The sequence below is a fragment of the Anser cygnoides genome, chromosome 2, assembly GCF_040182565.1.
Source record: "Anser cygnoides isolate HZ-2024a breed goose chromosome 2, Taihu_goose_T2T_genome, whole genome shotgun sequence".
NCBI lineage: Eukaryota > Metazoa > Chordata > Aves > Anseriformes > Anatidae > Anser > Anser cygnoides.
The window spans coordinates 70,949,801-70,977,037 of record NC_089874.1 but is presented as its reverse complement, the minus strand read 5'-3'; the positions used below and the strand labels follow the sequence as shown (position 1 = coordinate 70,977,037).

Here is a 27,237-nt window from a genome sequence, read left to right as displayed (position 1 = left end):
ACTGAGGTCAAACTAACAGGCCTATAGTTTCCCGAGTCTACTCTCCAGCCCTTCTTGTAGATGGGCGTCATGTCTGCTAGCCACCAGTTGACTGGGACCTCCCCCAGTAGCCAGGACTACTGATAAATGATGGAAAGCAGCTTGGCCAGTTCTTGAATTTCATGAAAGATATTCTTCTTAGTGAATGCGGGAAGGCGCGTGGCTTGCCTGTTGGGCTGTATGAAGTGCTCCTACTCTGCCAGTCCCCTGTGGTGGTCCAAACTTGCTACTGGGTGAGAGTGTGCCTGGCAAGCTTTGTCTTCAGCTGGTAAGGTGTGGTTTGGAAATTGCATCTAAACATAGCACGAGAAGAGAGTCTGTGCATAGGAGGAGAAAAAGATCTATGTAAGGGCTGCAAAGAGATCAAATGCAAGAAGACTGCTTTCTGGCAATATAGCTTGAAGCACTGCATGAACATGTAACTGCCTGAAGCCCTACTCAGCCTGTATGTTGGTAGGAGCAGCTTTTAGGCTGGATCCTCTTTGCCACCATCAGCACCAGCTGAGACCTCAGACTTTCTTTCATCCTGCTCCTATGGTTTTATTGAACCTGCTCCAAGGAGAAATGAAATGCATCTTTCAGAAATACGCAAATGCTTTCTCAAACCTGAAGGGGGAAAAAGAAGTGATAGTTTTATGAGGATAAAATCCTAGCACTTTCACATAGAAAGAGGATAATCTGTTTCCTTTTACTGTCCTAACTGGAATTCAGAGGCTGATCTGGGCCAGGCTCCCACGTCTTGTTCGTTTGAAATAATTTTCTAGGAACTGAGTGTCAGTTAAAAGCCTCTTGTAGTTGCCAAGTCTGCGCAAGAGTCACTGGAAATCCACGTGCTTCTTTCTAGGCAGTGTAGACTGTTTAATTTCCTTATTTTTACTTTCGTAGAACTCCGAAGAGGATGTCTTGAAGCCTTTATATAGCAGAAACAGCAGGCACAAGAATAGTGATGCATTTGGTAAGGCAGCCTATACTGACTGACAGCATTCCCCATCTTGGCACAGAATGGTTAAACCAGGCCATTCCCCACCACACTGGTATGTTTGGGTGAAGAGGTGATATTTTTAAAATCACAGCATGTCTCAATGATGATGTTCCAAGTATGCCTTCACGCCATCACACGCAGCAAAATCTAGAGATGTTTTTCGCTGTTGTGTGTGGGGCACCACAGAGTACATGAAATTAAGTGTGAACAAAACAAACTGAGAGTCAAACTTGCTTGAACTAGCAAGTGGGATGCAATAGCCTTCCTCCTGTGCGGTGTTTAGAAACTTCCATCTGTCCAAGATTGCTTTGCTGATGCACTTATAAGGGATGAATCAAAAGGATCTCTCCAGCCTAAATGTGCAAGGTGAGAGAGAGAGGCCTGGGAACAGGGAGGCAGCAAAGCTACACAGTTTAATTTTTGAGAGTCTGTTTGGATCTAATTTGGGGCTGTAAGTGTTTTCTCTCTGCTGGGACAGGCAAACTCAGTGTGAGGTATTTGCATCATCTACTTTATGCATCTGAGCCAGGAACGAGCTGAGGAATGAAGCTGGGAGCCTACATTGCCCATGGAGCCACTGTTAAGAAGTAGGACTGTCTGCAAGGGACAGGGATGTTTACTCTACCAAAGAAAGGTACCTCAGGTAGGAAGTGTAGAAATCCCATGTCTGCACATTGTAGGAAACTTTGTCCTATCAACCCAACTATTATGCGTGTAGGTATGAACATGGGATACAGAAATACCACCTGCCCAGTCAACTGTGGGCAGAGCACAGCCAACAGTTCCATGAAAACCAAAGAGAACCTTAACACCAGTATGAGTGCAGGTGGTGTGTAGTTGTGGGAGATGTCTCTTGGTCTGAGTGGAATTGCCTAAAAGCTTTCTGAAAATTTTCAGAAAAAAAGTGATCTCTAATTACCAGTTCCCGGCAATTCATGCCGTAAACAAAGGGGAGGGGAGACAACCCGATAGTAAAATCTGTTTATTTACAGTGTTATGTATTACAGGAAAATCAGTTTAAAAAGTCAATGCTTTTTCTTCACAGCTGCAGCATTTTGAAGATGTTAAGACAGATCTGAAGAATTTAAACCATACTTGATTCGATTCTAGCCTGCCTACCTGGTCTGGATCTGAAAGGTGAGACCATCTCATTTTTTTCTTTTTTTCACCAGCCCTTTGAGCTTCAAGTAAGGCATTTATTTATTTTTTAATGAGGTTTCAACAAAACACAATCAATATCTGTGGGTTTGGTTGCCATAGTAAACTTTAACACTTAGCATGCTGACATGGTCCGCACTTGTAGTCAAACACATGCTTTGCCATCAAAAAGTTAGGGACTCCGCTCAGCCTAAAATCCATGCTTGAGCACACAACCATTTTGTTGTCTGTCTCAGCCAAATAGTTCAGCTGGTTGCCTTGCATACTATCTTATTGCTTCTTCTGATTCCCTCTACATTTACCTCTTCTGGAGGTGTTTCTTGGATGGAGCTGACATCTGCACAGCTTTGAAGCTCTCCCTTGACTTAGGGCCACACACAACACCCTCAGTCAAACCCAGTAATTTCTTACAGCTTGTGAGTTTTACTGTATTGACCAGAAAGATCTGCAAAGTTTCTGGAAGGGCTAGTGAGAGCTAGTGTATACACGGAGTCTGGGCTTTGTGTCTATTTTTTTGGTTGCTGCCTTCCCTTCTTATCAAATGTTAAAGTGAAACGCTGACCTTCGCTGTGGTCAGCTTAAGGAAGAGAGAGCAAATGTGACTATGCAGCAGCTAGATGTATGTCTGTGGTGGTGTAAAAGTGTTTGGGTATTGCAGTAATTTTGGTTGCCCAGTTCACAATGTAGTTTAACAGCCAGGTAGCTCAAGCATACTGCCTATGCTGCAGCATGGTAAAGGCTTCAGTTTTCTGCTGGTGACGAAGGGTTTTGTTCATGCTGTTATGGAGTAGGAACTACAACTGGCTTGAGACGGGTCATCCAATGGGACTTTCAAGCGCAAATTCAAATTACACTCTGACCTGCGCCACTTTTCTCTGTGCCACTTCCTCCTCTTGCTTTTGTGGTCCAGAAACTTCTCTTCTTCCTCCATCCTATACCTTTTCCTCTCTCCCTCTCTTGACTCTCTTTGCAGCCTCTCAGGCTGTTCCCAGCGAGGCTGGCTGCCCTGCCTCTTGTCCCAGGACAAATCCCCCTGCCTTTGTGCCCGCTGTCTCCAAGAGCCCCTGATGAAAGATCAGTGTGAGGGGGAAAAAACTGACTTGGGAGGTGGAGAAGGATTAGAGGAGCAGGATCTGGGGCAGCTTCCTCTCCTCAGGGGTCCCCTGCTGCTGCTTGCCCTCTGCTGGCTGTGTGAGTGCAGTTCTTCTTCCTCCGTGGGACCCTGCAGGGCAAGGGGAGGGGAAGGACACAGTCCCGTTACAGAGCTGCGTTGGTCTCTCAGGCTGGCTGGGTTGGGATGACTCCAAAGGTGGTTTCGTTGAGAGAATGCAAGACTGGAAGAGTCCAAAACTACTTCATGGTGAAAAAGGGAGAGGAAAAAGGCTGTGTTTGCTTTTAGCAGAGACTTTGAAGGGGGCTAAGTGAGAAAAGGGAATGGAGCAGATTCCCAAAGCTAACCTAGGGGATTCTTAATTTCTAATCTTGTAAGTGGGAAGTAGAAGCTAACTGAAGCAGCAGAGATAATGACTGACTTTTGCATGAGATGCACCATTACAACTGCAGGCAGGAAATATCTCTTTGCTTTCCCTATAGAAGACTGTGCCCCAGTCCCAGTCTCTCCTGTCAGAGAGCAGTCTGAATAACGCCCACCTAGTGCAGAAATCCCTGTATCATGTACTTGGCTCACTGTGATGTTCACTTTTAAGACTTTCAGCATCTTCCTGTCTATTAATATTTGGCATGCCAGTTTCCTTCAGATTAACAGTGTTTGCATGGGGTTAACTTTTTGCACATTTACACTCAAAGGTTTTATGCTCATTACGTCGCTGAGCTCCTGTTTCTTCCAAAATCCATTTAGTTACATCTCTTTTAATTTAGGACATCCAAAGAAACTTGCTTTGCTCTGACTGGAGCTCAAAACCTCACATCACTGTGCAATGTCATGTTCTAAATCCCATATCAGACAGCCTCCAGGTGCTACCTGTCCCAGCCCCTGACGCAGCAAACTCCTGCCAACCTTTGTGGTGTTTGAGCCAGTTTGCCCATACATAAAGCAAGCAAGCATGGTACCTGTTTGTCTACAACCCCTGGTACTGTGCACCTGGTCTCTGCCTTCTGCTACATCCTTCCTCAGGGCTCCTGCAGGAACAGAGAGACCTCACTGGTGTCTATGGGAGGGAAGGTGCTTGGGGAGAACGGCCGGGAAGCGGCAGAGAGGGGTATGGTAATGGAAACAGTATCGTTCTCACCTCTCTTCTTCTGACCTTAACCACAGTTTAGCTGAATGTGCTGGATGCACTGCAAAGACTTGCCTCGAGACGTCTCACGTGCATAGAAAGCGCTCAAGGTGTTAAGTCTAAAGAGAGTCCTAACCTTTTGAAGGCTTTGAGGGATTTATCCATCAATCGTTTTATAAGGCGTTTTTGTGTCAGCATTACTAATCAGAAAGATTTTCTTTTTCATTTGAGAAAGATGTTGGCCTTATTGTTCTGGTGGTGATCTTTGACAGGACAAATAAATCTACTCCTTTTGTTAAAAGTTAAATAGCACTACATTAAGAAGTGTCTGGTACAAAGAACTGATAAATGTAACCAAATAGGTTTTCAGCTAAAGCCTGTAGTTCAGTCTCTTATTCTTTTTAGAAAAAAATCATGGGAAATACTATACTTATTGTGCTTTCTTATTCAGGAATCCATTGGCAGCAGCAAAGTAGTCCTTATGGAAACCATTCTTTATTTCTGTTGTGACAGGGGTCTCCTTTACAGCTGTTCTTGAAGGTGCTTTCTGGTATGTCTACAAAAGCAAAATGCAAAGTAACTACTTGGATTTATTTAGTGTTCCCCAAATGCTATTTACGGTTAACTGTAAAATGGTGACGTCTGGTGTTTGTTGATGCAGGTATACATTTGCTTTAGACTTTGTTCAGGGATTTGTATTATTTTTGCTGCTGTGGATGATATTGCCTCGCTAGTATTACTGTAATACTTCTTTGTGTCTAAAGGGGTTTTAAGCCCTTTTTGCTAGAAACTGTATGTATGCAGGCAGGCTGGAGCATTCCTTGCTAAAAAAAAAAAAGGTTGAATGATGCAAAAACAGAGCTGCTTGTTTTTTGCTCTTCCTAGAAGGGAGGAAAATTCGAAGTTGCTAAGCAGAGCAAATTCAGACCTCCTAGGTCCTGGATGCAGTACCTGACATGCTACGTGAATGCAGAATTAAGCCCTGGCACAAGACTGCACTTCAGTGCAGTATAGAAGAGCTCAGCTGCAATGTCACTACTGACTGTATCTTGGAGACACTACTGCATCTATTAGTCTTAACTGACACGTCTATGTGAATACAAACATATTTTAGGTACTGAGGCTTGTTGTATATGTTTTGTATGTGGTCTGTGTCAAGACCACCATGCAAAAAGCTTGTTTTCCCCCATCACCCACCCTTTTGGATCACCAACCCTTTTGGATAGAGGGAGCAACTCCTTACCTTAATGTAAAAGTTTGCAAAGAGAATGACCAGTGTAGCCATGTAGGAAGACTGGAACATGAGGCAGCCAAACGGAAATCCACATGGCTTCACAGCCGCACTGAGTGTGTGCACAATAGTGAGCAGAAACTGGATCTGAAGAAGACAGATCACGCGTGAATATTTACTGAGAAAGGGTTGGTACTAGCTAAATCAAATATAACAATGCTACCTAGTTCTGCCCTTTGAAATTTTGAGTATCCTTGAACACTCTCCCCTTCTGAACAAGTGAATGTATTGTGAGGGTTAGGTTAAAATGGTGCTTCTGTGACATCTTAAAAAAAAACATGAAGGGGTGGGATATTCCTAAAAATAAGAGGTTTTAGGCCAAATGGTTGACAAAATGAAAGCTGTTTTAACAGGGGTTGTTATATCTTCCAGGCTGTGTCATGCCAGGTACAGTGTTGTCTCTGTTATTGGGCAGAAACCTGAGAAACTCTGAAGACTCGAGGCAATGGCTTTGCAAGTTTGAACAGAAAAATGGAAATCCCAAGTGTGAGGAGAAGTTTAGGTAGGTGGGCACTAGCACTGACAGAGCTAAGATGGGGACAAACAAAGCAAAAAAATGGGGTGGAAAAAGAGGGTTGCTGGTATTTTGGACTGCAATACCAGCCAATTCTGCTGTATCTGTCTCTCCCCCACCAACTGAGGGTGCCCTCAGTCCAGCAAGCTGGGGTGCACTTAAACAGGGCAGCCTGTTCTAGCTACAGGGGTGATCCCAGCTCAGATAAGAGGCATTACCTAAAAAACAATTCTACACAGGCATTTTTAAGCTCACTGCAAACTCCCAAATGAGATGAACAGGTTGTAAGATTAAAAAAGTGAAGAGAACACTTTTTTTTTTTTGCATATCAAGCCTTGCATCTTGTTGATAGCATTTGACGTGACTCTGTTCTTTGTATACAGAAGCTGCTGGAACAGACTTTTAGAAGTCTGCTCTGTCTTGTTGTCTAAGAGCTGTTTACATCATCTTGTGTTTTGTAGTTGTACCACAGTTACACTTCTTGTTTGAAGGAATCTGATTTTCTTCACTGAATGAGTTTTTCAAACTGTAAAGCCATTATAAGACATTTAAGTGTGCAGTGTATCTTTTTAACATTTTACATAGTTGATAGATTTCACAGCTTTTTAATCAGTAGTCCAAAAGAGATCAAAACTAATGGAGTTTTATGGACTGTAGAGTTTCTACTGCATTATAGAAAATAGTTTCAAGCATCATTTCAGTTATTAAATTTTACTGGGCTGTACTAGTGAATTACTGTGCATGATAGCTTTGTCGTAACTGGATTCTAACTGGCTTAATTCTACAAATGACTGTTTGTCCATCGTTTGTTTTGCCCTCTCTGACGTTTCTGAAGGACTTCTGTCTGTTAAAAATGGGAGTAATGTAGATACGTACCAATTGTGCCTGAGTGAGGTATTTCTTCCACCACAGATACTTGCGCATAGAAGGGATGACTGACAGTCCATAATAAGAATACATGAGCACGTGGATAAAGCTATTCAAAGTGGGTCCAAAGAAACCTATGAACATCCAACACAGAAAACATTTTATATCACCAACTGCTAAAAAATGTGAAGATATTGCTGCTAGCAGTGCCTCCTGCATACAGTAAGTTTTCACTCTGTACCATGGATGACTGCTGCTGCACCCTAGGTGGCACCTGGTCTCCTCTGATGTAGTAAGTAAGGGCTTTAGTCAGTCTCTGAATGAAACTTGCCTGGTGTGACTTTATTTGAGCATTGTTCTCACTTTCTTCAGGGGCTCTTCTGCTAGATGCAGATTTCCACAAAGATTTCCAGAATGTTGTCGCACCTTGCCACTCTCATTAGCTGCACTTAGTAAATACTGGATTGAGAGCGAAAGAATTGCCCTCTGTACCTTATGGACTACTGAGAAGCACCAGCACTAGTCTATCTGATGTATGACCATGTGTTTGATAGCAGTGCTTGACAACTATGAGACCGTCTCACGAATGGTTTTGATTTTTCCACTGATTAATTACTGAATAATTATTGATTAATTACTGGACTACTGTTTTTCCACTCTGTTAATCATAATAGCGAAAAATGAGTGCAAAGTGTGGGAATTATTTTCAGACACATAGGCTTGTGTGCTTTCTATTAACTTTGCTCCACTGAGTTTATCCCTCTGCAGAAACAGCTTGTAGCTACTATGAAATACTTGATCTCTGCTTCTACCTAGAACAGTAATTTACTCAGACTTTGTGCTGGCCAAAACAAGTACGAACAAATGGCAATCCTGCTTTCTGATACCGAAAAAATCCCTGCAACAAATTGCCTTACAAAATATTTCTGGGGACTGAGGTGATTCTCTTTAACAGCTTAGAGTTAGGAAAACCAATTTTCTTCTCAACTCTGATAACAAGGCTGCAGAAAGCCTCTAGTTGTATGAAGCCCTGGAAAAGTGTGTGTTATGAGACACTTGAAATAGTTCTCTGCTCTTGCAGATATCACAGGAGCAGCCTGTGGCACTTCCCCACCTCAACGGGGAAGATGATGGCTATTTCAATAGCTTCTTAGGACCCAAGACACTTAGAGATTACTGTTGTGAAACATTTGGGACCCAAAGGGAGATGAGCCAAGGAAGGTTGATGCTTCTACTACTTCAGTGTGAAAAGTAAGACAGTACCCATTAGTTTTGGCTGTCCTGTTCAGAATTCAAGAAAATGTTTTGCTTTTTGCCATGTTTGCTTGAAGGAATGTTGATTTAGTTTGGCCTGCTGTGGGCCCTTAGGTTGATTCTATCACAAGCAAAAATTTATGTAAGTTTTAAAGATTAAAGTAACTTTGTAACATAGATAACTTAAAATGTTGTTTTGCTACGTAATGATATGAACTAGTAATTATTAAAAACAATCCCTGATGTGGGAGAAAACCCTTTTTGTTTACAACAGCTTACAACAGCTGTCTAATGGTACAGCAATCTCATTGGAAAAATAAAACAAACAAAATGAAAATAAAACAACCCCAAAACAAAACTACTTGTATTTTAATTCCTGGTTGTGTAAGTAAAGTATCTTGCCAAAGCAGAATATCACAGATTGATGCATATAGGAGTGGAATTTCCTGCTCCAGCAGGGGGATTAGATTAGATGATCTTTCAAGGTCCCTCCCACTCCCTAACATTCTGTGATTCTGTGTGAAATCTGTAAAAATGCTGTTCTGATTGACTTTACTAGGGTAATAATGATTTCATTCTACCTCTGCTTTTGAAGTAGATTTTATATATGATCACTCTTCTGTACCACTCAGTAGTGTTACCCTGTCTAAAAGTGGTTTGAAGAAATGTAAAGATGAGAGGTTGTGGCAGCTCAGTGCAAAATCCAGGGCCTAATGCTCAGGACTTTTTTCTGCCTTGCGCTTTTAACCGTGCTTTTAATTTCACTGAGATCTGCAACTGTCCCACAATTCTGAAAGAGGCTATGAACCTTAATGGTGCTGTGCTACAGCAGCACAGTGAAGCACTTGCTTTGCATGGTGGTGCAACTCCCCCCCAGCAGCAGGTGATTCACACCCCAGGTGATGAAGTGAACAGAGACTTACTTTGTCCACAGGGTATCCAGTTCAGGACACACCACCAGATGTTAAACATGGTGGCATGGTGATAAACATGGAGAAAGGTGATCTGGCTACTTTTCTTCCTCAGTACGAAGAAGATAGTGTCCATGAATTCAATTACTTTGGAAAAATAATACCACCACAGCACCTTGGCTACCTGTGTGAGCAAGAACAAAACAGCAGGAGATCAATACCTGTCCATAACAGGGCTCAACTACTGTTGTACTTCATTAGTCCTTAGGCACACAATTCCCCCAAAGGCATCAATGTCCCACTGAAGGAGGAATACAAACTCTGGCTTCAATTTTATTTCCTCTTTGAAGAGGCAGTGTATAGAAAATTCATCATGTTTTAAAATGGGATTGTCTAAATATATAATTAAATACAATTTAAGAAATATAAACTTGAGGATAGGTCTTCTAATTGTTCTGCTTTTTTGAATCAGAGATACGGTTTATTTTAAGGATGATACCATTTGTAGCTTCCTAACACTGAATAGATTACACAGGCAGCTTCTGTTTTTAAATAATCCAAGTTTGACACTCAGCTTAATGGAATGTACCTCCTTTAAGGCTGAAATGGTTTATCAGAGCTCAGGATATTTCCCAGGGCAGTTAAAGACAGTTATTTAAAATGGGGGGGGGGGACGACAGACCTTTTGTTGATGGGAAAAGGCACTTAACTGACCTCTTCCTTGCTAAAACAGACAGAATTTGAGGGTTGGGGAAAATGATGTGTTATCCAGTCTTTCAGCCCTTCTCTATTGTTATCTGGAAAACAAACCTGAAAGGGGGAACGATAAAGGGTTACTACATGGAATTGCTGTGATGCAATAGGGGTTGAAACTAGAGATGAGCCAAGGCAGCAGAATGGCTCTGAAGTTTTCCAAAGTTTAGAGTTGAGCTCAAATGTATTTCCAGCTAGAGCCCAACATTGCAGGTAATGGATTTTTCTCCCGAGTTCTTAATGGATCCATATTGTCTGTTTTAATAGTCAGGCACCACTCTTTTGACCACAGACCTTGAAATATGTCTTTTTAAAATGCTCCCTGTCACACTTTCAATGATCAGGATGCCTCCATACTAAATAGAAACCCTAACTCTGCTTGTTTGCTACCAGCTATCAGGCCACTCTGATAAAACCCTCATGCTAAAGCTGTCCCTGATGGCATCTGTGCACCCGCCGTGCACGCAGAAGTGCTGCACCACAGCACAGGGAAGGAAGGCTGGCTGCAGGTGCTGGGGCTGAGCTGCTGCTGTGCCTCACCCGGATGTCGGCCGCCCCTGCACTGTGGAGGTTCTGGCACTGCAAGTTGTAGCCTCCTTCCCACGTGGCAAGGATGAGCTGGAACAGAAAACACAGCAATTATGTTCATAAACAAAGTAGTTCTCCTTTAGCTCTGCAGCTGTTCTGATTTTTTTTTAAATAGCATGAGAACATTGCAGGTTCCCATTCGTTCCATGAACTGATGCTCTTAGACCAGACAACTTGCTAATATCTTCTCCTTTGCAATGGAAAAGGTTTCACATTCTATTGGAAATACATGCTGAAATGGTGCACCTTTTACATTTCTCTCACTTTAGAGCCTTCAAGACATCCACAAATATTTATTGTTACTTAGTGCAGTGATCCAGCAGCAGTATGAACAGAGCTTCGCAGCCCTACTAGTGCAAAACCCTTCCTATCCTTGAGAAAAATCCTCGGTACCAACCAAGCAAAAAAAACGTAAATCCGAAGTAGTGTAAGAGGAGAAATATTTCTTTATGCCACATACATATCACTTTATCCTTTATTGGTAAATGCAGGAGGAAAGAGAAGAGAGCATGCGTGGTGGTGAGTGGAGAAACAGACACAAAAGCAATTTCTGAGACTTTGTCCATGTCATACTGGGAAGCAGACAAAGCAATGAAACGTCAATCTACCACGCTGTGATGAAGCAGAAGGTATCTGGAAAGCCATATGGGGGCCTTTTGATGTGGAATGTTTTTATAGTAATGATTACCTAAAACAACTGGCAGCTCTTTTGGGCAGCAGAGTATTTTGTCAATCAACAACACTACGAAGTAGAGTTGAGTGATTTTAAAAGTGACTTCCTTACTTGAATATGTGAAAAGTATTTCTTGTGGCCAAGTGGCAGTTCATGTTCTGGGGTCTGCAGAGGGTGCAGCAAGTTATGGTGGGAGAAGTACACTAGAGGGTTACGCTGTAAGCAGCATTGCAAGATGCTGTGAGGCATGTGTTGTTTTTGACTCTGGCACTACATTCAGGGGAAGGCGTGTATCGGTGTCTGTACATACCTTCCCCTCCACTTGAGACTGAAAAAGTCTCCTGTGCTTAACTAAGTGTGACAGCCTATATAAAGCAAAGCAGACTTATTCTCAGTGATCATATTGAATTAATTCCTAGAGTAAATACATATTAAGAGCAATAATTTCTTTGGATCTACAGAATTAGCAAATAAGTCAGAATGCGTATTATAAATTCAAATTAAAATAACAAAAAACAAACAAACAAAACCAAAGACCTAGAAAGCCAAAGTTTTCTACTACTTTTTCTCTGAATCACATGCAGTTGTCCCTGTATTTCCAACATATTTGGTGTCTGTCTGCGGCCAAAATAATCAGTGGAGTATCTTTTAGATTGTGTGTGTATATATAGAGAGAGAGATGAAGAGACAATAAGTGGATGGTTTAGATGGCTACTATCGGACAACTGAAACAAAACCACTCCTCCTCTGGAGCAGCCCCTGTTTCGGTGGATTCATCTACAGCGTGTGCCAGAGGTCACAAAACTAAACAGGATGGGACTGCAGTCTGAAAACAGGGAAAATCCAACAGCAAAACCTGTGTGGAGGTCCCCAGGCAAATGCTCAGTGCAGCTGAGATCACAATGTGTTTAGCCAAGCGGCCCCTGCGTGGGTGCTGTGCTTGCAAACATGCGGGGCTGGAGCTTGCGGGCTCCTCTCCTCTCCCCGCTTAACCTGTGAAGATGCTGAGGAGAAGGGGGTTAAAGCTCCTAGGTATGGCACTTTGTTTCCCTCCCATCTTTCAAAAATCAGCTGAGTGGAAAAGGGTAGTTTCCAGTCCCAAATGCATGGGCTGTTTCTGTCCTCTGGGTGGAAGGAAGGGGGCGTGCAGATCTGTGCCTGTGCTGCAGCTGGCAATATGCAGCAGCTTCAGGAGTGATGTTCAGGGAGATGTTACTGCACAGTTGCTTTTACAAATGGTTCCTCTCAGTGCCTTTCCTGTGTGCTCTCCTGCTTTGGATTTTCCCTCCAATCAGAAGTGACTAAGAGACCCCCAGATTGGGACTTTTGGAATAGGCAGGTACAGCATCGTTGACGGGCCGTTGTTGAAGATTTGCTCTCGATTCTGTCTTGTTGCTTGAGAAATGCTGAAGAAAATGGAGTTGTCATCTTGCCCTTGGCTGGGAGCAAGATGGTCGAGCAGGGTGGGGGTATCAGGAGCTCATTTGGAGGCAGCATCCTGAACTCCGTCTGGGAGCTTTGGTAAGGTATGGCCTCAAACACAAGCATTAACAGCTCTGCCAGAAACATCTGCGGCCAGTTCTGCAGAGGAAGTAAATGATATTGCCTCTTGCTGTTTTGTTTTCCTACAGCAACTATGATAGCCTCGCAGCTTTATTGGTGGGAAGTGGTAGTAGTGGTACCATCTCTAGCCCTTGTGATTGTAGGGACTTGAAGCTGTGCTCTCTAAAAACTCAAAATCCTGAAAACAAATAAAGGAGAAAAGATGACTGCCTTTCCCTTCTTGTAAAAAGCACGTCATGGACTAGGAAGGAACTCTTTCCCTGCTTTTACTGAGGAACTGTAAATTGCTATCATAAATGGAGTCTACTGTTTTGTTAAAGTAAGAAATAAAGTCCGCATTTTGTTGTATTCATATCTGACACAATCTTTTGTAATTTACATTTATGATATGATGTGCCTATAATTTTTATCTGAGGCTTTTAAACAATTCTACCTTGTGAGAGGTATGTAAGTTTAAACAGTATTTTCAGTATCTCAGTTTCACTTGGTTCATTCTGTTGCATTCTGTAACTGTAACTTTATACCTTTATGCTTAAATTGGTAGAATTTGTTCATTTTTCCTTTTCATGCATCTTTGGAAGTCTGTTATTGTGGGGGGTTTTGTTGTTGTTTTTTCAGGTTCCAATTGTGGAAACTTTTTTTCCCTTTTTTCAATCTTTTTTTTTTGTCATTCCTTAGTAGCTAACTCATTTTCTTCCTTTGAAAATATCAAACCTCACAAAACCCTCCGGTACAGTAACTGAAACATTAAATCACAGAAATTTAATAGAAAAAAAATGCCATTTGAAATCTTTTGATTTGTTTGCTTTACAGATTTTCTGACTCGTATATGATTACAATAGACTGATTTTTCAAAAATCTTTTTTGTTGTTGTTGTTGTTACAGGTTTGGAAACTCTCCTGCTGGTGCTATATTGAACTGGCTTGCTCAGTGTGATCACAAGACTGTTTCAAGAATTCCATTCATAGCTCTCAAAATGAGATGAGAACTCTTAAAGGCTCAGAAACTTAAACAATATATTTAATTTCATTTCAGTATCACAGATTTTTAACTTGGCATTTCAGAAATCACACTGGTCACCATGCAAACAGGGAGAAAAATCTGGGGTAAGAATATCACAACCTGGCTGCATTTTTTTTCTTTAATTTATTCTTCTGTTTGTTCTTCCATGGTCCTATATAAATGCCAGATTTGCAGATCATACGGTGCGCCTATCCCCCAGTCATTTCACTTGGCAGAAAAATTCCCTTTGATTTGTATCTGTGTTTCAACAGCCAGCAGCTTAGTGTGAAAATCTGTTTTGAGTGTCTTAACCTTGTTCTTTCATGTCGGCTTTTCTGACATGTCAGCTTTCCGTGGTAGATGACTCGTATGCCGTTCATCTCCTTTAGGGAAAAGAGGAGAATCCACTTTGAGTTTTGACTACTCTGCTTTGCAAGATAATTTTTAAGATTTCTCGCTAACTCCGTAATAAAAAGTTGGTGGTGAAACCTGGAAGGCAGAGAGTGCTTTTTGGCATCTTGGTGATCCCAGGCTGTGACTTTCATGTTGGCTATCTGTGATGTGGAATGAAAGCAGGTTACCTAATGGTATCAAATGAGCCAGCTGCGTATCTGGAACAGAAACTGGTAACCTGACACAAGACATCCAGTTACTAGTGCTCTATTTGTATGATACCAAACTCATATGTTACTTTCACTGGTTCAGTTATGTTCCCTTCCACATGCTGAGCACTCTCATGATGCTACAGAACTTGTGGTATTTTTTATCATGCAGAGATTGTGTAAGTGCAGTATACAATAAAGAGATGAGAGATCCTCTCTCTCCCCCTTAAAAATACAATTTATCTCCCTAGAAAACATTCCTTTGGATGTTTTACATTCTTGGCAACCTATCGTGAAACTAATATTAACACATGCATTGTTTGATGCTATTTGGAAAGAAGAAAATGCTTCCCTGTGAAAAAATTCTGCTAAGTAGCAACATCCTGTTCCTTAGTAGAGGTTCTGTATTTTGCTGTTGCTCTAGTGTTCTCAATAGATTCCAATTGTTACACCAATAAATGACCTTTATCTACTCAAGTATAAAGAGAATGAAGATTCACAATGGTTACTTCACTGCAGCAGTCTAATGCTTTTTTTTTTTTCCTTTTTTTTCTTTTTTCTTCTTAATGGGGAATCACATTATCTGGGAATGAGAGCTGGCTCCTCTAAGAAATTCCAGGGCCAGCAGGTTCCAGAAGATGGTGCCAAAGCTTCTCACCTTGCTCAGCAGCAAGCTAAGCACCAAGAGCCTGGTGCTTTTAATATGATCGTTGATGCCATTGTCCTGTTTTTCTTAGTGCCTTATCAACACAAGGACTTGGATGAGAGCTTGATGACTAGCTGAGATTTAATTTAAATAGGGCAGAGGTGATACTTACTGCTGGGGAAAGCAACCTAAGACCCTGGTAGAGATTATGTCTTTTTCTGTTAATGACAAAGAGCAGTATCACATGAGTAATTTCTTAATTCAGAGATCAGCATTGGTCTGCTTTGTTTCAAAGTTTAATTTAGTATGAAAGTTATGAGGATCTCATCCTGTGGTGAACTTCAATACCTTATCTGGGCCTCTGGTGCCTCACATTGGGTCTCTGGAGTGTGGTCTGAGAGTTGACTTGCTCATGAATTCATTTTAAAATATGCAAATACCTGATTGCTTTTCACATTAAGCTGGTTTTCTGTGCATAGTTGGCACTTTCACAATATTACGCAGAGATTTGTGTAGAAGAAAGGCATATTTCTTTTCAGTGAAATTGAAAAAAGTTTTGATTTTTATTAAAACAAAATGGTAGTGGTTGTTTTGTGCACGGTTTTTGGCAATGTTTCTGGAAACTCTTGGATCTGTTTGACCTGAGTCTATTAACACTTAATGATACAGAAGAGTACACATCCAATAACAAATGTCTGGTGCAGCTTTCTCTTATAGTGACAAGATGGGAGGGAATTTGGCCTTCTGACCCTCCTGCAGTGCACCTGCAGCCTGCCTAATTTAAGCACAGGAAATGTATCTAAGTTTCAGGTACTTGGAAAAAGCTGCATTCCAAAAACAAGTGTTCCACTTCTCCATTACAACTAACAGGAAGAGGTAAGTGTCTTTGGTGGCTTCAGAAAAATCTGTTTGCCTAGCACAGGTTTCTAGATTAAGGTCTAATAAACTGTTCTTCAAGGAGGCCTTCAAAGACAGCTAACTCTTGACACATGAGTTTTGAGACCCTGCTTTTTAGGGATCATAGGGATATCTGACCTTATGTTACTGGCACATCTTAAGTACTTGAGAGATTGGTTGGACTCAAAGCTAATGGAGCTACAGTTGGATCCCAGATATTTCATGTCCATGGAGCAATGCACAGAGCTCTGGCTCAAAAGGGGAATCTGCCTTTGGATGCATAAAAACCTAGCCATTTTGTTATGAGTCCTTGCTATAACCTTTGCCTTTCTGCCTTGAGGTTGCATGACTTGATTGTAGGGGACAGCTAAACTAGATAAGGCACAACGAGGAGGTAAGAATTGCAGCGTAAGTTTCCTTATCAGTTGGTTTATCATGTTTCTTACTGAAGCTATCATATGGGACAGTCCGCATTTGGAGGTGCACCTCTGACACAGAATAGGTCTTTTTCTCTTGAGTGTCTAAGAAGCACCCACTCCATTCTGGAGCTCTCTCAAGATGTGGCACCTTGTAAACAAGACCAAGAAGAGACAAATAGAACAATGCCAATAACTGTTCTTTGTAGTTAATTTCTATAATAGAGCTTATTATTTTGTGTTTATCTCTATTACAGAGACCAGATCATTGGAGGTGCAGTGGGAAGATGAAGGAATAAGGCCATTGTTATAGATCTCTCTAATTAGGAATTAATCTTGAATCATACTCCCTGGAGAGATCAGCTGTGTTTACATAAACCACTACGGAGAATGCTCTAAATATAGGTAACTCTTGCCTCAAAGAGCTTACCTTCCATTAAAGACAGAGAGAGTAGGCACAAGAGACAGGCTTCAGAAATAAGACAATGTTTAGTCACCGTAACCTTATTCACTACTGAAGAAGATTTCTGCCTTCCTCATTGCCTTTTTCCCTTCAGCAGGGATGTGCAAGCTCCTCAGGCAGGTCTGCAAGTCTCAACACGCACTCTGCTTCTTCACAGGAAAAATTGTGAATAGGAACCACACGAATAGGCTATGAAAAAGTACAGAACCACTATTATGGAATAGCAACTTGTGCAATGTACAACCAGCCTGGCTGACAGTCCAGAGCTGTGCCATCTGCAATAAACCAGCTGTGATGTCCGATGGGTTCCTGACAAATGCAGAACGGGGAGCATGGAGGCACTGCCAGCCATGCCTGGCTGTGGTCTGGGAGGTGTAAGTCAGCAGCCTCCAGCTACAGAGTCAAGGCCTGGAGGGACTTAGTGAGGACTCGTGCAACTCCGCGATCGTCTGTACAAAGTTAGCCTTAGGAAAGAAAGGGCAGTGAGGCAGCTGAATGGGAGCTGGCTCAGCAAAGTTCCTACAAGGATATCACAGAATCACAGAATCGTCTAGGTTGGAAGACACCTCCAAGATCATCTAGTCCAACCTCTGTCCTAACACTAACAAGTCCTCCACTAAACCATATCACTAAGGGCTACATCTAAACGTCTTTTAAAGACCTCCAGGGATGGTGACTCAACCACTTCCCTGGGCAGCCCATTCCAATGCCTAACAACCCTTTCAGTAAAGAAGTTCTTCCTAACATCCAACCTAAACCTCCCCTGGTGCAACTTTAGCCCATTCCCCCTTGTCCTGTCACCAGGCACGTGGGAGAATAGACCAACCCCCACCTCTCTAGAGCCTCCTTTAAGGTACCTATAGAGAGCGATGAGGTCTCCCCTGAGCCTCCTCTTCTCCAGGCTAAACAACCCCAGCTCCCTCAGCCGCTCCTCGTAAGACTTGTTCTCCAGACCCCTCACCAGCTTCGTTGCCCTTCTCTGGACTCTCTCGAGCACCTCCACGTCCTTCTTGTAGCGAGGGGCCCAAAACTGAACACAGTACTCGAGGTGTGGCCTCACCAGAGCCGAGTACAGGGGGACAATCACCTCCCTAGACCTGCTGGCCACACTGCTTCTTATACAAGCCAGGATGCTGTTGGCCTTCTTGGCCACCTGAGCACACTGCTTGCTCATATTCAGCCGACTATCAACCAATACTCCCAGGTCCTTCTCTGCCAGGCAGCTTTCCAACCACTCATCTCCCAGCCTGTAGCGCTGGTTGGGGTTGTTGTGCCCCTGGTGCAGGACCCGGCACTTGGCCTTGTTGAACTTCATGCAGTTGGCCTCAGCCCATCGGTCCAGCCTATCCAGATCCTCCTGCAGAGCCTTCCTTCACTCGAGCAGATCGACACACATACCTAACTTGGTGTCGTCTGCAAACTTACTGAGGGTGCACTCGATCCCCTCATCCAGGTCATCGATAAAGATATTAAAGAGGACCGGCCCCAGCACTGAGCCCTGGCGGACTCCACTAGTGACCGGCCTCCAACTGGATTTGACTCCATTTACCACAACTCTTTGGGCCCGGCTATCCAGCCAGTTTTTAACCCAACAAAGCGTATGCCAGTCCAAGCCACGAGCAGCCAGTTTCTTGAGGAGAATGTTGTGGGAAACAGTGTCAAAAGCCTTACTGAAGTCAAGGTAGATCACATCCACAGCCTTCTCCTCATCCACCAAGCGCATCACTTGGTCATAGAAGGAGACCAGGTTCGTCAAGCAGAACCTACCTTTCATAAACCCATGCTGACTGGGCCTGATCGCCTGCTTGCCCTGCAAGTGCTGCGTGATGACACTCAAGATAATCTGCTCCATGAGTTTCCCTGGCACTGAGGTCAAACTAACAGGCCTATAGTTTCCCAGGTCTACCCTCCGGCCCTTCTGGTAGATGGGCGTCATGTTTTCTAGCTGCCAGTCGACTGGGACCTCCCCTGATAGCCAGGACTGCCGATAAATGATGGAAAGCGGCTTGGCCAGCTCCTCCGCCAGTTCACTCAGTACCCTCGGGTGGATCTCATTCGGCCCCATCGACTTGCGTACATCCAAGTGCTGTAGCAGGTCGCCAACCATTTCCTCATGGATAGTGAGGGCCACATCCTGCTCCCCATCCCCTTCCACCAACTCAGGGTACCAGGTATCCAGAGAACAACCGGTCTTGTTGCTAAAGACTGAGGCAAAGAAGGCATTAAGCACCTCAGCCTTTTCCTCATCTTTTGTAACTAAGTTTCCCCCCGCATCCAGTAAAGGATGGAGATTCTCCTTAGTCCTCCTTTTTGTGTTGATGTATTTGTAAAAACGTTTTTTGGTATCTTTAACGGCAGTAGCCAGATTGAGCTCCAGATGAGCTTTGGCCTTTCTAATTTTGTCCCTGCACAGCCTTGCAACATCCTTATAGTCCTCTTGAGTAGCCCGCCCTCTTTTCCAAAGATTATAAACCCTCCTTTTTCTCCTAAGCTCGAGCCACAACTTTCTGCTCAGCCAGGCCGGTCTAGTTCCGCGTCGGCTCGTCTTTGGGCACGTGGGGACAGACCGCTCCTGAGCCATCAAGATTTCCTTCTTGAGGAGTGCCCAGCCTTCCTGGACTCCTTTGCCCTTCAGAACCTCCCCCCAAGGGACTCTGCCAACCACTGTCCTGAACAGCTCAAAGTCTGCCCTCTGGAAGTCCAAGGCAGCGGTTTTACTGGTCCCCTTCCTGACTTCGCTGAGAATAGAGAACTCTACCATTTCCTGGTCACTCTGCCCAAGGCAGCTCCCGACCACCACATCTCCCACCAGTCCATCACTGTTTGTGAACAGAAGGTCTAGCGGGGCACCTCCCCTGGTAGGCTCTCTAACCAGCTGCGTCAGGAAGCTATCTTCCACGCTCTCCAGAAACCTCCTAGACTGCTTTCTCTGGGCTGTGTTGTGCTTCCAGGATATGTCTGGGAAGTTGAAGTCCCCCATGAGAACAAGCGCTGATGATTTCGCGGCTTCTGCCAGCTGCCTGTAGAACTCCTCGTCCGTCTCCTCATCCTGGTTCGGCGGTCTATAACAGACCTCCACCAGGATGCTTGCCTAGTTGGACTTCCCGCTGATCCTAACCCATAGAGACTCAACCTTATCATTCCCAGCCTTGAGTTCCTCAACATCAAAACACTCTCTAATATAGAGAGCCACACCACCACCCCTTCTGTGCTGCCTGTCCCTTCTGAAGAGCCTATAGCCAGACATTGCAGCACTCCAGTCGTGAGAGTGGTCCCACCATGTTTCCGTGATGTCAACCAAGTCATAGCCTTCCCGCTGCACGATGGCTTCCAGCTCCTCTTGTTTGTTACCCATGCTGCGTGCATTAGTGTAGACGCACTTCATTTGGGCCATGGCCTTCTTCCCTGGCCTTGCCATTTTTCCCCCTGGCACAGCTCCAACAAGCCTAATTTCAGCCCCATCCCCCTTCTTTCCTAGTTTAAAGCCCTCTCAATGAGCCCTGCCAGCTCCTGGGCTAGGATCCGTTTTCCCCTTAGAAATAGGTGGGACCCGTCTGCGGTCACCAGGCTGGGCGCCGAGTAAAGCGCCCCATGGTCAAAAAAAACAAAATTTCTGTGTTGGCACCAGCCTCTGAGCCACGTGTTAATCAGGTGGGCTTTCCGTGTCCTCTCGGTACCCCTCCCTGCCACTGCACAGATAGATGAAAACACCACCTGTACCTATATGAAGGTGGCAAAAAAAAAAAACTCAATTCATATAAGACTTGTTAAAATTCTGTTTGCTTATTCATTTACTTGTGGCAGGCCAAATCAAACTGCAAGGGAAAGGGAGTGGTATTTTTGTTTTCTATACAATTAACCATTTCCGTTGAGTCTTACTACCAAAGACAGCTATCCATATACCTTCAAGCAGAATGGAGATTTAAACACTGAAGTGCTGATTTAGATTCTGGAGGAAAATCAGTACAGAGTCATCAAACCTTCCAGCAATTGTGCTTGTTTCTCCTTTGCTCTGAGCCTCATCCCGCACTCTGAGACACCCAGAGCAACTGTGGAAGCCAGCTGGAGCTTTGACCAGGACAAAGCACTGTGTAGCACAATTGGTCCTTTGCACAAGCTGCTGTTTGGCCTTCTGACCTGGCCACTCACCTGGTGTTTAGCTCAAATTAATTTAAAACTTGAAATCTTTGGGGTCCTGTTTGGCTTCTGGACAAAACAAAGTTTCTTGTCCAGTTGATAGAACAGTCAGTCCTTGTTTTTCTCACAGAAACTGCTGCTGTGGCTGAGAGCCCAGGAAGCAAGAAATGCTGTGAGGGCTGCGCAAGCAAAGCAGCACTGTCAGCAGTTGGAGATGCTACAGTTTTGGCAGGGGGGAGAAAATGATACTGGAATAATGGAAGGGCCTCATTGGGAATTAGGATTATTCCACAAAAGCCTTCCTTGTAATGGAAAGCTGAATAAACCAGTACCTGAATTCAGTCAGGCAAATGTCAAAAGTTGGGAATGGAGCTGAAACACAGTAATAAATGCATCCTCTTACAGGAGAAGAGACTGAATTGTGCTTGCGTTCCCTTCCTCAGCACACCAGGTCTTTGCCCTGTTATCAGTCAAGGCCTGTAGGTGTTGGGTGCTGGAGGGATGAGTCTCACGCTTAAAAGTCTTAAAGTGACTCTCAGGCCAGCTCTGTTCCTACAGGAAGGTGAAAACACATATCTTTGCAGAGGAATGCTGTTCAAATCCTTTGCTATTACAGAACTTTTCAGATGCATTCAAACCTCCCTTCTGGTTATGAATAGAACCTGATTTCTGTAAGCATGTTCCTTCTTGATAAGCGCTCAGAAAATAATCTGTGAGACCATATTCAGCCTCCAAGTCCCCAAAGGACTTGCTCTTGGCTGAAGTGGCAGGTTTTTATCATGCCTGCTACTTCATGTTTCTACTGTCTGACTATATGATGGAAGCTTTGTACTCAGGAGAGCAGAAAAATAACATTGAATAGCCAACACCATAAATAAATCTGTACTTACTCTCATATATGAATCTGTTCGCATTTAAATATGGGTATTTGTACAAAGAACAATCACTTCACAGGCAGTCATACAAATAAAAAACAATTCTTGGGAATTTTTACGCATGCTGAATAACAAGGTGTAGGCATGTTTGAACTCAGCAACTGCTGCAGATTCATCTTCAAGCTTGTAAACACTGTCATAGTAGCAGTCAACTGTCTTCAGGGGTGAACTGTAGCTCAGGAAGGACAGCTGAAACATGCTGAAACCTAAGCAGGGAAGGTACTCTACAAGTCATTGCCCAATTGCAAAGTGCTTTTAGGGACTGTTCTTGATGTTAAATTTACTTAAATTTACCATTCATGTCAAATTTCCTAGCAAAACTATCTAAGATATTTCTGCTAAAAAATGTACATTGCTCACCTTTCTCAGCTGCGCTGCATTGAAGAACACTTACTTACCTCTATGAGCATGTACAAGGAGAGCAGTGTAATCCCAAGGTTATATACAATGAGGTGAGCCCTGAGGGAGAACGGAGGCCTGTTCTTCATGAACTTGTTGCCTAGCCATATGCACAGTAGGTACGCACAAGTAAGGAAAAATGTAGGAAGGTAAGAATCCAAAAGTAGCCATCCTCTAACCCTGGAATCTGAAAAGAAATGCATGCAGCAAGCAATTAAGAATGTTACAGTAAAGTACTGTTAAAATAAGGCAGGTTGTACAGTGAAAAACATCTGCAAAAAGTGCTAAAGGGAATCTGCTGTGTTCTGCTCACATTAAGAGCTATTCATTACTATTACCTCCCAAAAATGGCATACTAATTCACAGAATGCGTGGTGAAAACTGCATAAAATTCCCTAATAATTTAAAGTCACTTATATCTCCTCACTTTAACAGGAAACAGAAAATGAAAAGAGGAAAAAAATTCCTGTATGTCTTCATTAATGTTTTAACTTAATTAAACCATATCTTGACTTGCTCAAGGGACAGACAGCTTGAAGACAGTATTATACTATTTTGATTCTGCATTTGTTACATATGTATGAAGGCATGTGATATTTGCTAGAAAACATTTATACAAGGAGAGGGTTTTTCAAAAACATTAAATATGAAAAACAAATAGCAAATAGCAAATGTTTACTTTGATGGTTATCAAAGATATTTGCTAACATAAGGGCTTGCTTTCTCATAGTTTTTGTTCCATTTGCTTGATCCTGAAATGCAATATTAAGGTCAAATCCTGCTTGCCTTATTCGCACAAGTAATCTCATCGGCGGTAATCAGATAGTTCAGTGTATATGAGCAAATCCTAATTCTGCATGCCAATCTGGAGGCACCATTTCATTGTCCTATGAGCAACTCTATGTCACGACCAAATGTTTTTTTTCCCTCTTTTTTTTTTTTTTCCAAGATAGAGGAAGATTTAATTTTTTACAACAATAATCTTTGGACATTTACCTAAGAGAAACGCAAGTGGCAACATGGCTAGTTTTTCAGAAAGACAAATCTGTCAAGAGTTATGGAGTATATGAAGAAATAAGTCAATGAGAAGCTACTGTGCAGGTCACAGTAATTCTGCTCTAAGAAACTGTTTTGAATTATTTAATTATTTTTTTAAAAGACCAACGTTAGGCTAAAAACTGTAACAGAAGAGAAGGTGTTCACAGTGGATGAAAAAACATTTTACTACTTTTTCAACCTGGGACTGGGCAATGGATATTGCACACATCAAATGTGCCTTAGTGTTTAAAAAACTGTTGCTTGTGACAATTTTACTTTACCATATTCTTTCCAACTATTCTTTCCACAGAAATATATAGAGAGATATAAGTAAAGTGAGATTTTAAGTGAGTTAGAATAATCTGCTAATGGAACTTTCTTTCTCACTAGCATTTCCCTCCACTTCCCACCTTGCTTCCATTGCAGTAGCTGTAACACTCATCATGGATTTGGGCTCCACATGGGATGTAAGCTCTTTTGCAGGAAAGACTTTCAATGAGACCTGAGTTACTGTGGAAGTCCAGTGCTCTCCTGGCTTTGACTCTCCCTTCTGGACTCCTAAGAACCAGCTCCTCTCTCCAAAAGATGAGAGGCATAGGATTAAAAGAGTTGTGAAAGCATGACTACCTACTGCAAAGCACAGCCCTTCCTTCAGGGCGGCTTTGCTTTGGTGTGTATTACCATGCCAGAGTGCCTGTTTTCTGTCTTCATATCTCAGTGCCTAATTAAGATCACTTCAGTGTGAGAGTAAATGCTTCCAACAACCCTCTCGAAGGTCACGAGACATTTGGGAAGCTGTGGAATGGGTGTTTTTGAGGTGATTCTGTTCCCATATGGGCTATGAACAGGACACACGAGTCAGAGGACAGGTAAAGCTTGTGTGCACAAATGTTGATCTAGCATATGTTTTAGGAGCATAAAGGTTTGATTTATTTAATTGGTATTCTAAATGAAGATGAAGAAAGCAATTGTTTCAGCAAGACTGCTCTCTAAAAAGGATCCCCCCATCCGAGGACTGCAATATTTCATGCATAAAGGTTATTTGCACAAAGGCCAACTGGCATCAGATAACTAAATGGTATATTTGCTCAAAGAGGAAAAATAATTGGAAGAGATAAGAATACAAAATAAACTAAACAGCATTAAATGCTGCCCTAGTATGCCCTCAGAAAGCTGTTTTTCACTTGTGCTGTGAGTGGCCACAAGCATGTGGCCTGATCCACACAAAAGCAGAGCTCCTTGTGCTTGTTCAGGTCAGCAAGTCCAATATTTTTAAGATCTGTACAATTTCATTTTCAAGTGTCTAGAGAAATTTTAAAACTTGTTCCTGTACTGATCATTCTCCAACCTGACCTTGGTACCTTGAAGAGTAGGACAGTTATTAGCAGAAAATGATTTATCAAAAGCAGCCAGAGGATCCTGACTGTTCTGTTTCCATGTTCAATTTTCCTTGAATGACAAGAAGAGGGAGGTTTTTATGTGTTGGAAAGGCAGATGAAGGGAAGTGTATTTTTAAAAAAACAGGTTATCAGAAGAAGAAAAGAGACCAACAGTTACTCTGTGTTAGGTTACTCTGTGTTCTTGTAATATAAAGGCACAGTGTCAATGGAAGAAAGCATTATTTTTACACTGCTGAACCCACACAGCATCTAAATTTGAGACCAGGGCAGTGAATAAAGTCAGAGTGTGGAAGTGCTGGACAACAACCACAGAAAGGAGCAGGCGCACCCAAGCTCTCGTTGCTCTGTGAATAAGCTCATTCACAGTCACTGGCCACGATGTGCTAGACCCTTGGGGTGAAATCTTGGCACCTTTGAAATGAGTGGCAAGCCTCATAAGCTCTTTAAACATATCAGGCTTTTATCAGTGAGGTTTAGAAACATTTTGATTCACGTTGCTGTATAGCTTCGGCTGATTGGTGTCAGAGAAAATTCAAATGGTGTCTGAGCAGATTCATACCTTTTCAGGTGCTGAGGGTAGATGGCTTTGTACCAATGCTTTATTACTGTTTATATTCAATTGACTACAGAAAGAGTGATTATTACTTTAACATAACTTTGTTATAATGTATCTATTCTCAACCACTTCTGCTTCTTTGGCAGATTAAAAAAAAAAAGCAACCCATTAACTAGATTTAGCTCCTGTAATTCAGTATTCCTTAATTTTGCATAATCATATAATATCCTGACTTGGATGGGACTCACAAGGATCATCGAGTCCAACTCCTGGGTCCACACATGACCTGTCAAAAATCAAACCATAAGTCTGAGAGCATTGTCCAAGCGCTTCTTAAACTCCAACAGGCCTGGTGCTGTCATCACTGTCCCGGGGAGCCTGTCCCAGGGCCCGATCACCCTCTCCGTGAAGAACCTTTTCCTAAAATCCAGCCTGACCCTGCCTTGATAATACTCCAACCAATACTCCAACCAATACTCTGTAGAACGTGAAGGCCCTGGAAAAATGTTCTTTTTCAGAACAATATAGCTATTTCACTCTTTCTCATTTTGTCCTGAACCTAGATAAACTCCTATCCAGAATAATATGTACCAACACCACTTTGTAAGACCACTTCTTATTAAGAGATGCAACCAATGGGCATGTATGTGGCTTCTGTTCCCTGAACCAAGGGACTTGGTCTGTTAGGTCAAAAGCAAATTTTAGGTAGATTCATGTACAAAGTCTATCTGGCAGCAGAGAACAAAGACACAAAAGAGGCCTTTATCTAAATCAAATTCATATCTGTGATAGCACACCCCTTATTCTAGTAGTGTAGTACTGCAGTTGTGTTAGCTACTAATGTGAGCAGAGAGAACCTCCAGGAATTAGTGCCTGGCTTTCTGTCTCCTGCTGTGGCCTCAGCCACACCAGGTAATGATAACTACAACCAGTATAATAGCACCATTATTTCAAGGGTTGCTACCTCAAATACGAACCACAGATGTGGGACTGATTTTGAAAGAATGGAGCATTGGCATCTCTCTTTTTAAGCCACCTTGCTGCTGAATTAAGTGGGTACTGTGGATGAAAGTTGGGGGAGAGAAAGAAGAGGAACGTTTTGTTGGGCTTATACAATTGGGGAAGCTCTCAAGAATTCATTAGATCATCATTTGTGGTGTCATTCTATCCAATTTAAAACTGCTTGCAGTCTACCGTGAATTATTTATGTATTTAAACATACTGGAGGGAGCTTTGCTACTTATGAAATGTATGATACTGCATCACTATACCACCAGTTCCAAAGAAAAAAGCATGGTGAAGAGGCATGGACAAATGCTATCTTCAGCATTGATGTCTGGAGAGGGATGGTAATGTACTTGGCAAGTATTATACATAATACTTAACTAAAGTGCTTTATAAAAGTCCACAGGGATCTGTGTGGGATTCTGCATTGGATTAATTACAGCTGGTCCTTTCAAACAATTTGGCCAGGACCAAGGAGGAAGGAGGAATGAAGGAGAACATCATGTTGATTTAAAAATAAAATAGTAGTACTTATACGCTTGTCATCACAGTTGTTTGTTAATAAAATGCATTGCTGTAGAAACCATTAATTAGACGAACCTACTCTATCTGTTTTAATCACTTCTGCTGCAGTTCCCAAACTATTCACTGTCTTTTCACTAGAAAGCTTTCTTTCAAGCTTCACATCTACTGCAGAAATGATAGGAAATATTTTGTACTCAGCCAGACAGCTACGAAAAATGAGCATTTCTTGGTTTTAAGAATGTTACTTATACTTTTCCTTGTCATCCTAATGAAGCATGAACTGTTTGTGGGACCAAGAGGATACTACTGCAACAAAATGAGAATACATAACCATATTTCCACAGGCAGCAATATTGGCTTTAAACACAGAGCAAAGTTTGCAGGGC

The 27,237-nt window shown here is 42.6% G+C and overlaps 1 protein-coding gene across 1 annotated transcript in view; it reads right to left on the bottom strand.

The window, feature by feature from the left end:
- Positions 1 to 1,996: 1,996 nt before the first annotated feature.
- Positions 1,997 to 27,237, bottom strand: part of ELOVL2 (ELOVL fatty acid elongase 2) — a 48,932-nt gene continuing 23,691 nt past the window's right edge. Inside the window, exons 3-8 of the mRNA XM_013190493.3 lie at positions 22,327 to 22,514; positions 10,547 to 10,624; positions 9,266 to 9,437; positions 7,098 to 7,222; positions 5,660 to 5,794; positions 1,997 to 4,972 (exon numbers count right to left, since the gene is read on the bottom strand). Coding sequence (XP_013045947.1) covers positions 4,847 to 4,972; positions 5,660 to 5,794; positions 7,098 to 7,222; positions 9,266 to 9,437; positions 10,547 to 10,624; positions 22,327 to 22,514 — 824 coding nt within the window. The 3' untranslated portion in view covers positions 1,997 to 4,846. The remainder of the gene's footprint in view (positions 4,973 to 5,659; positions 5,795 to 7,097; positions 7,223 to 9,265; positions 9,438 to 10,546; positions 10,625 to 22,326; positions 22,515 to 27,237) is intronic.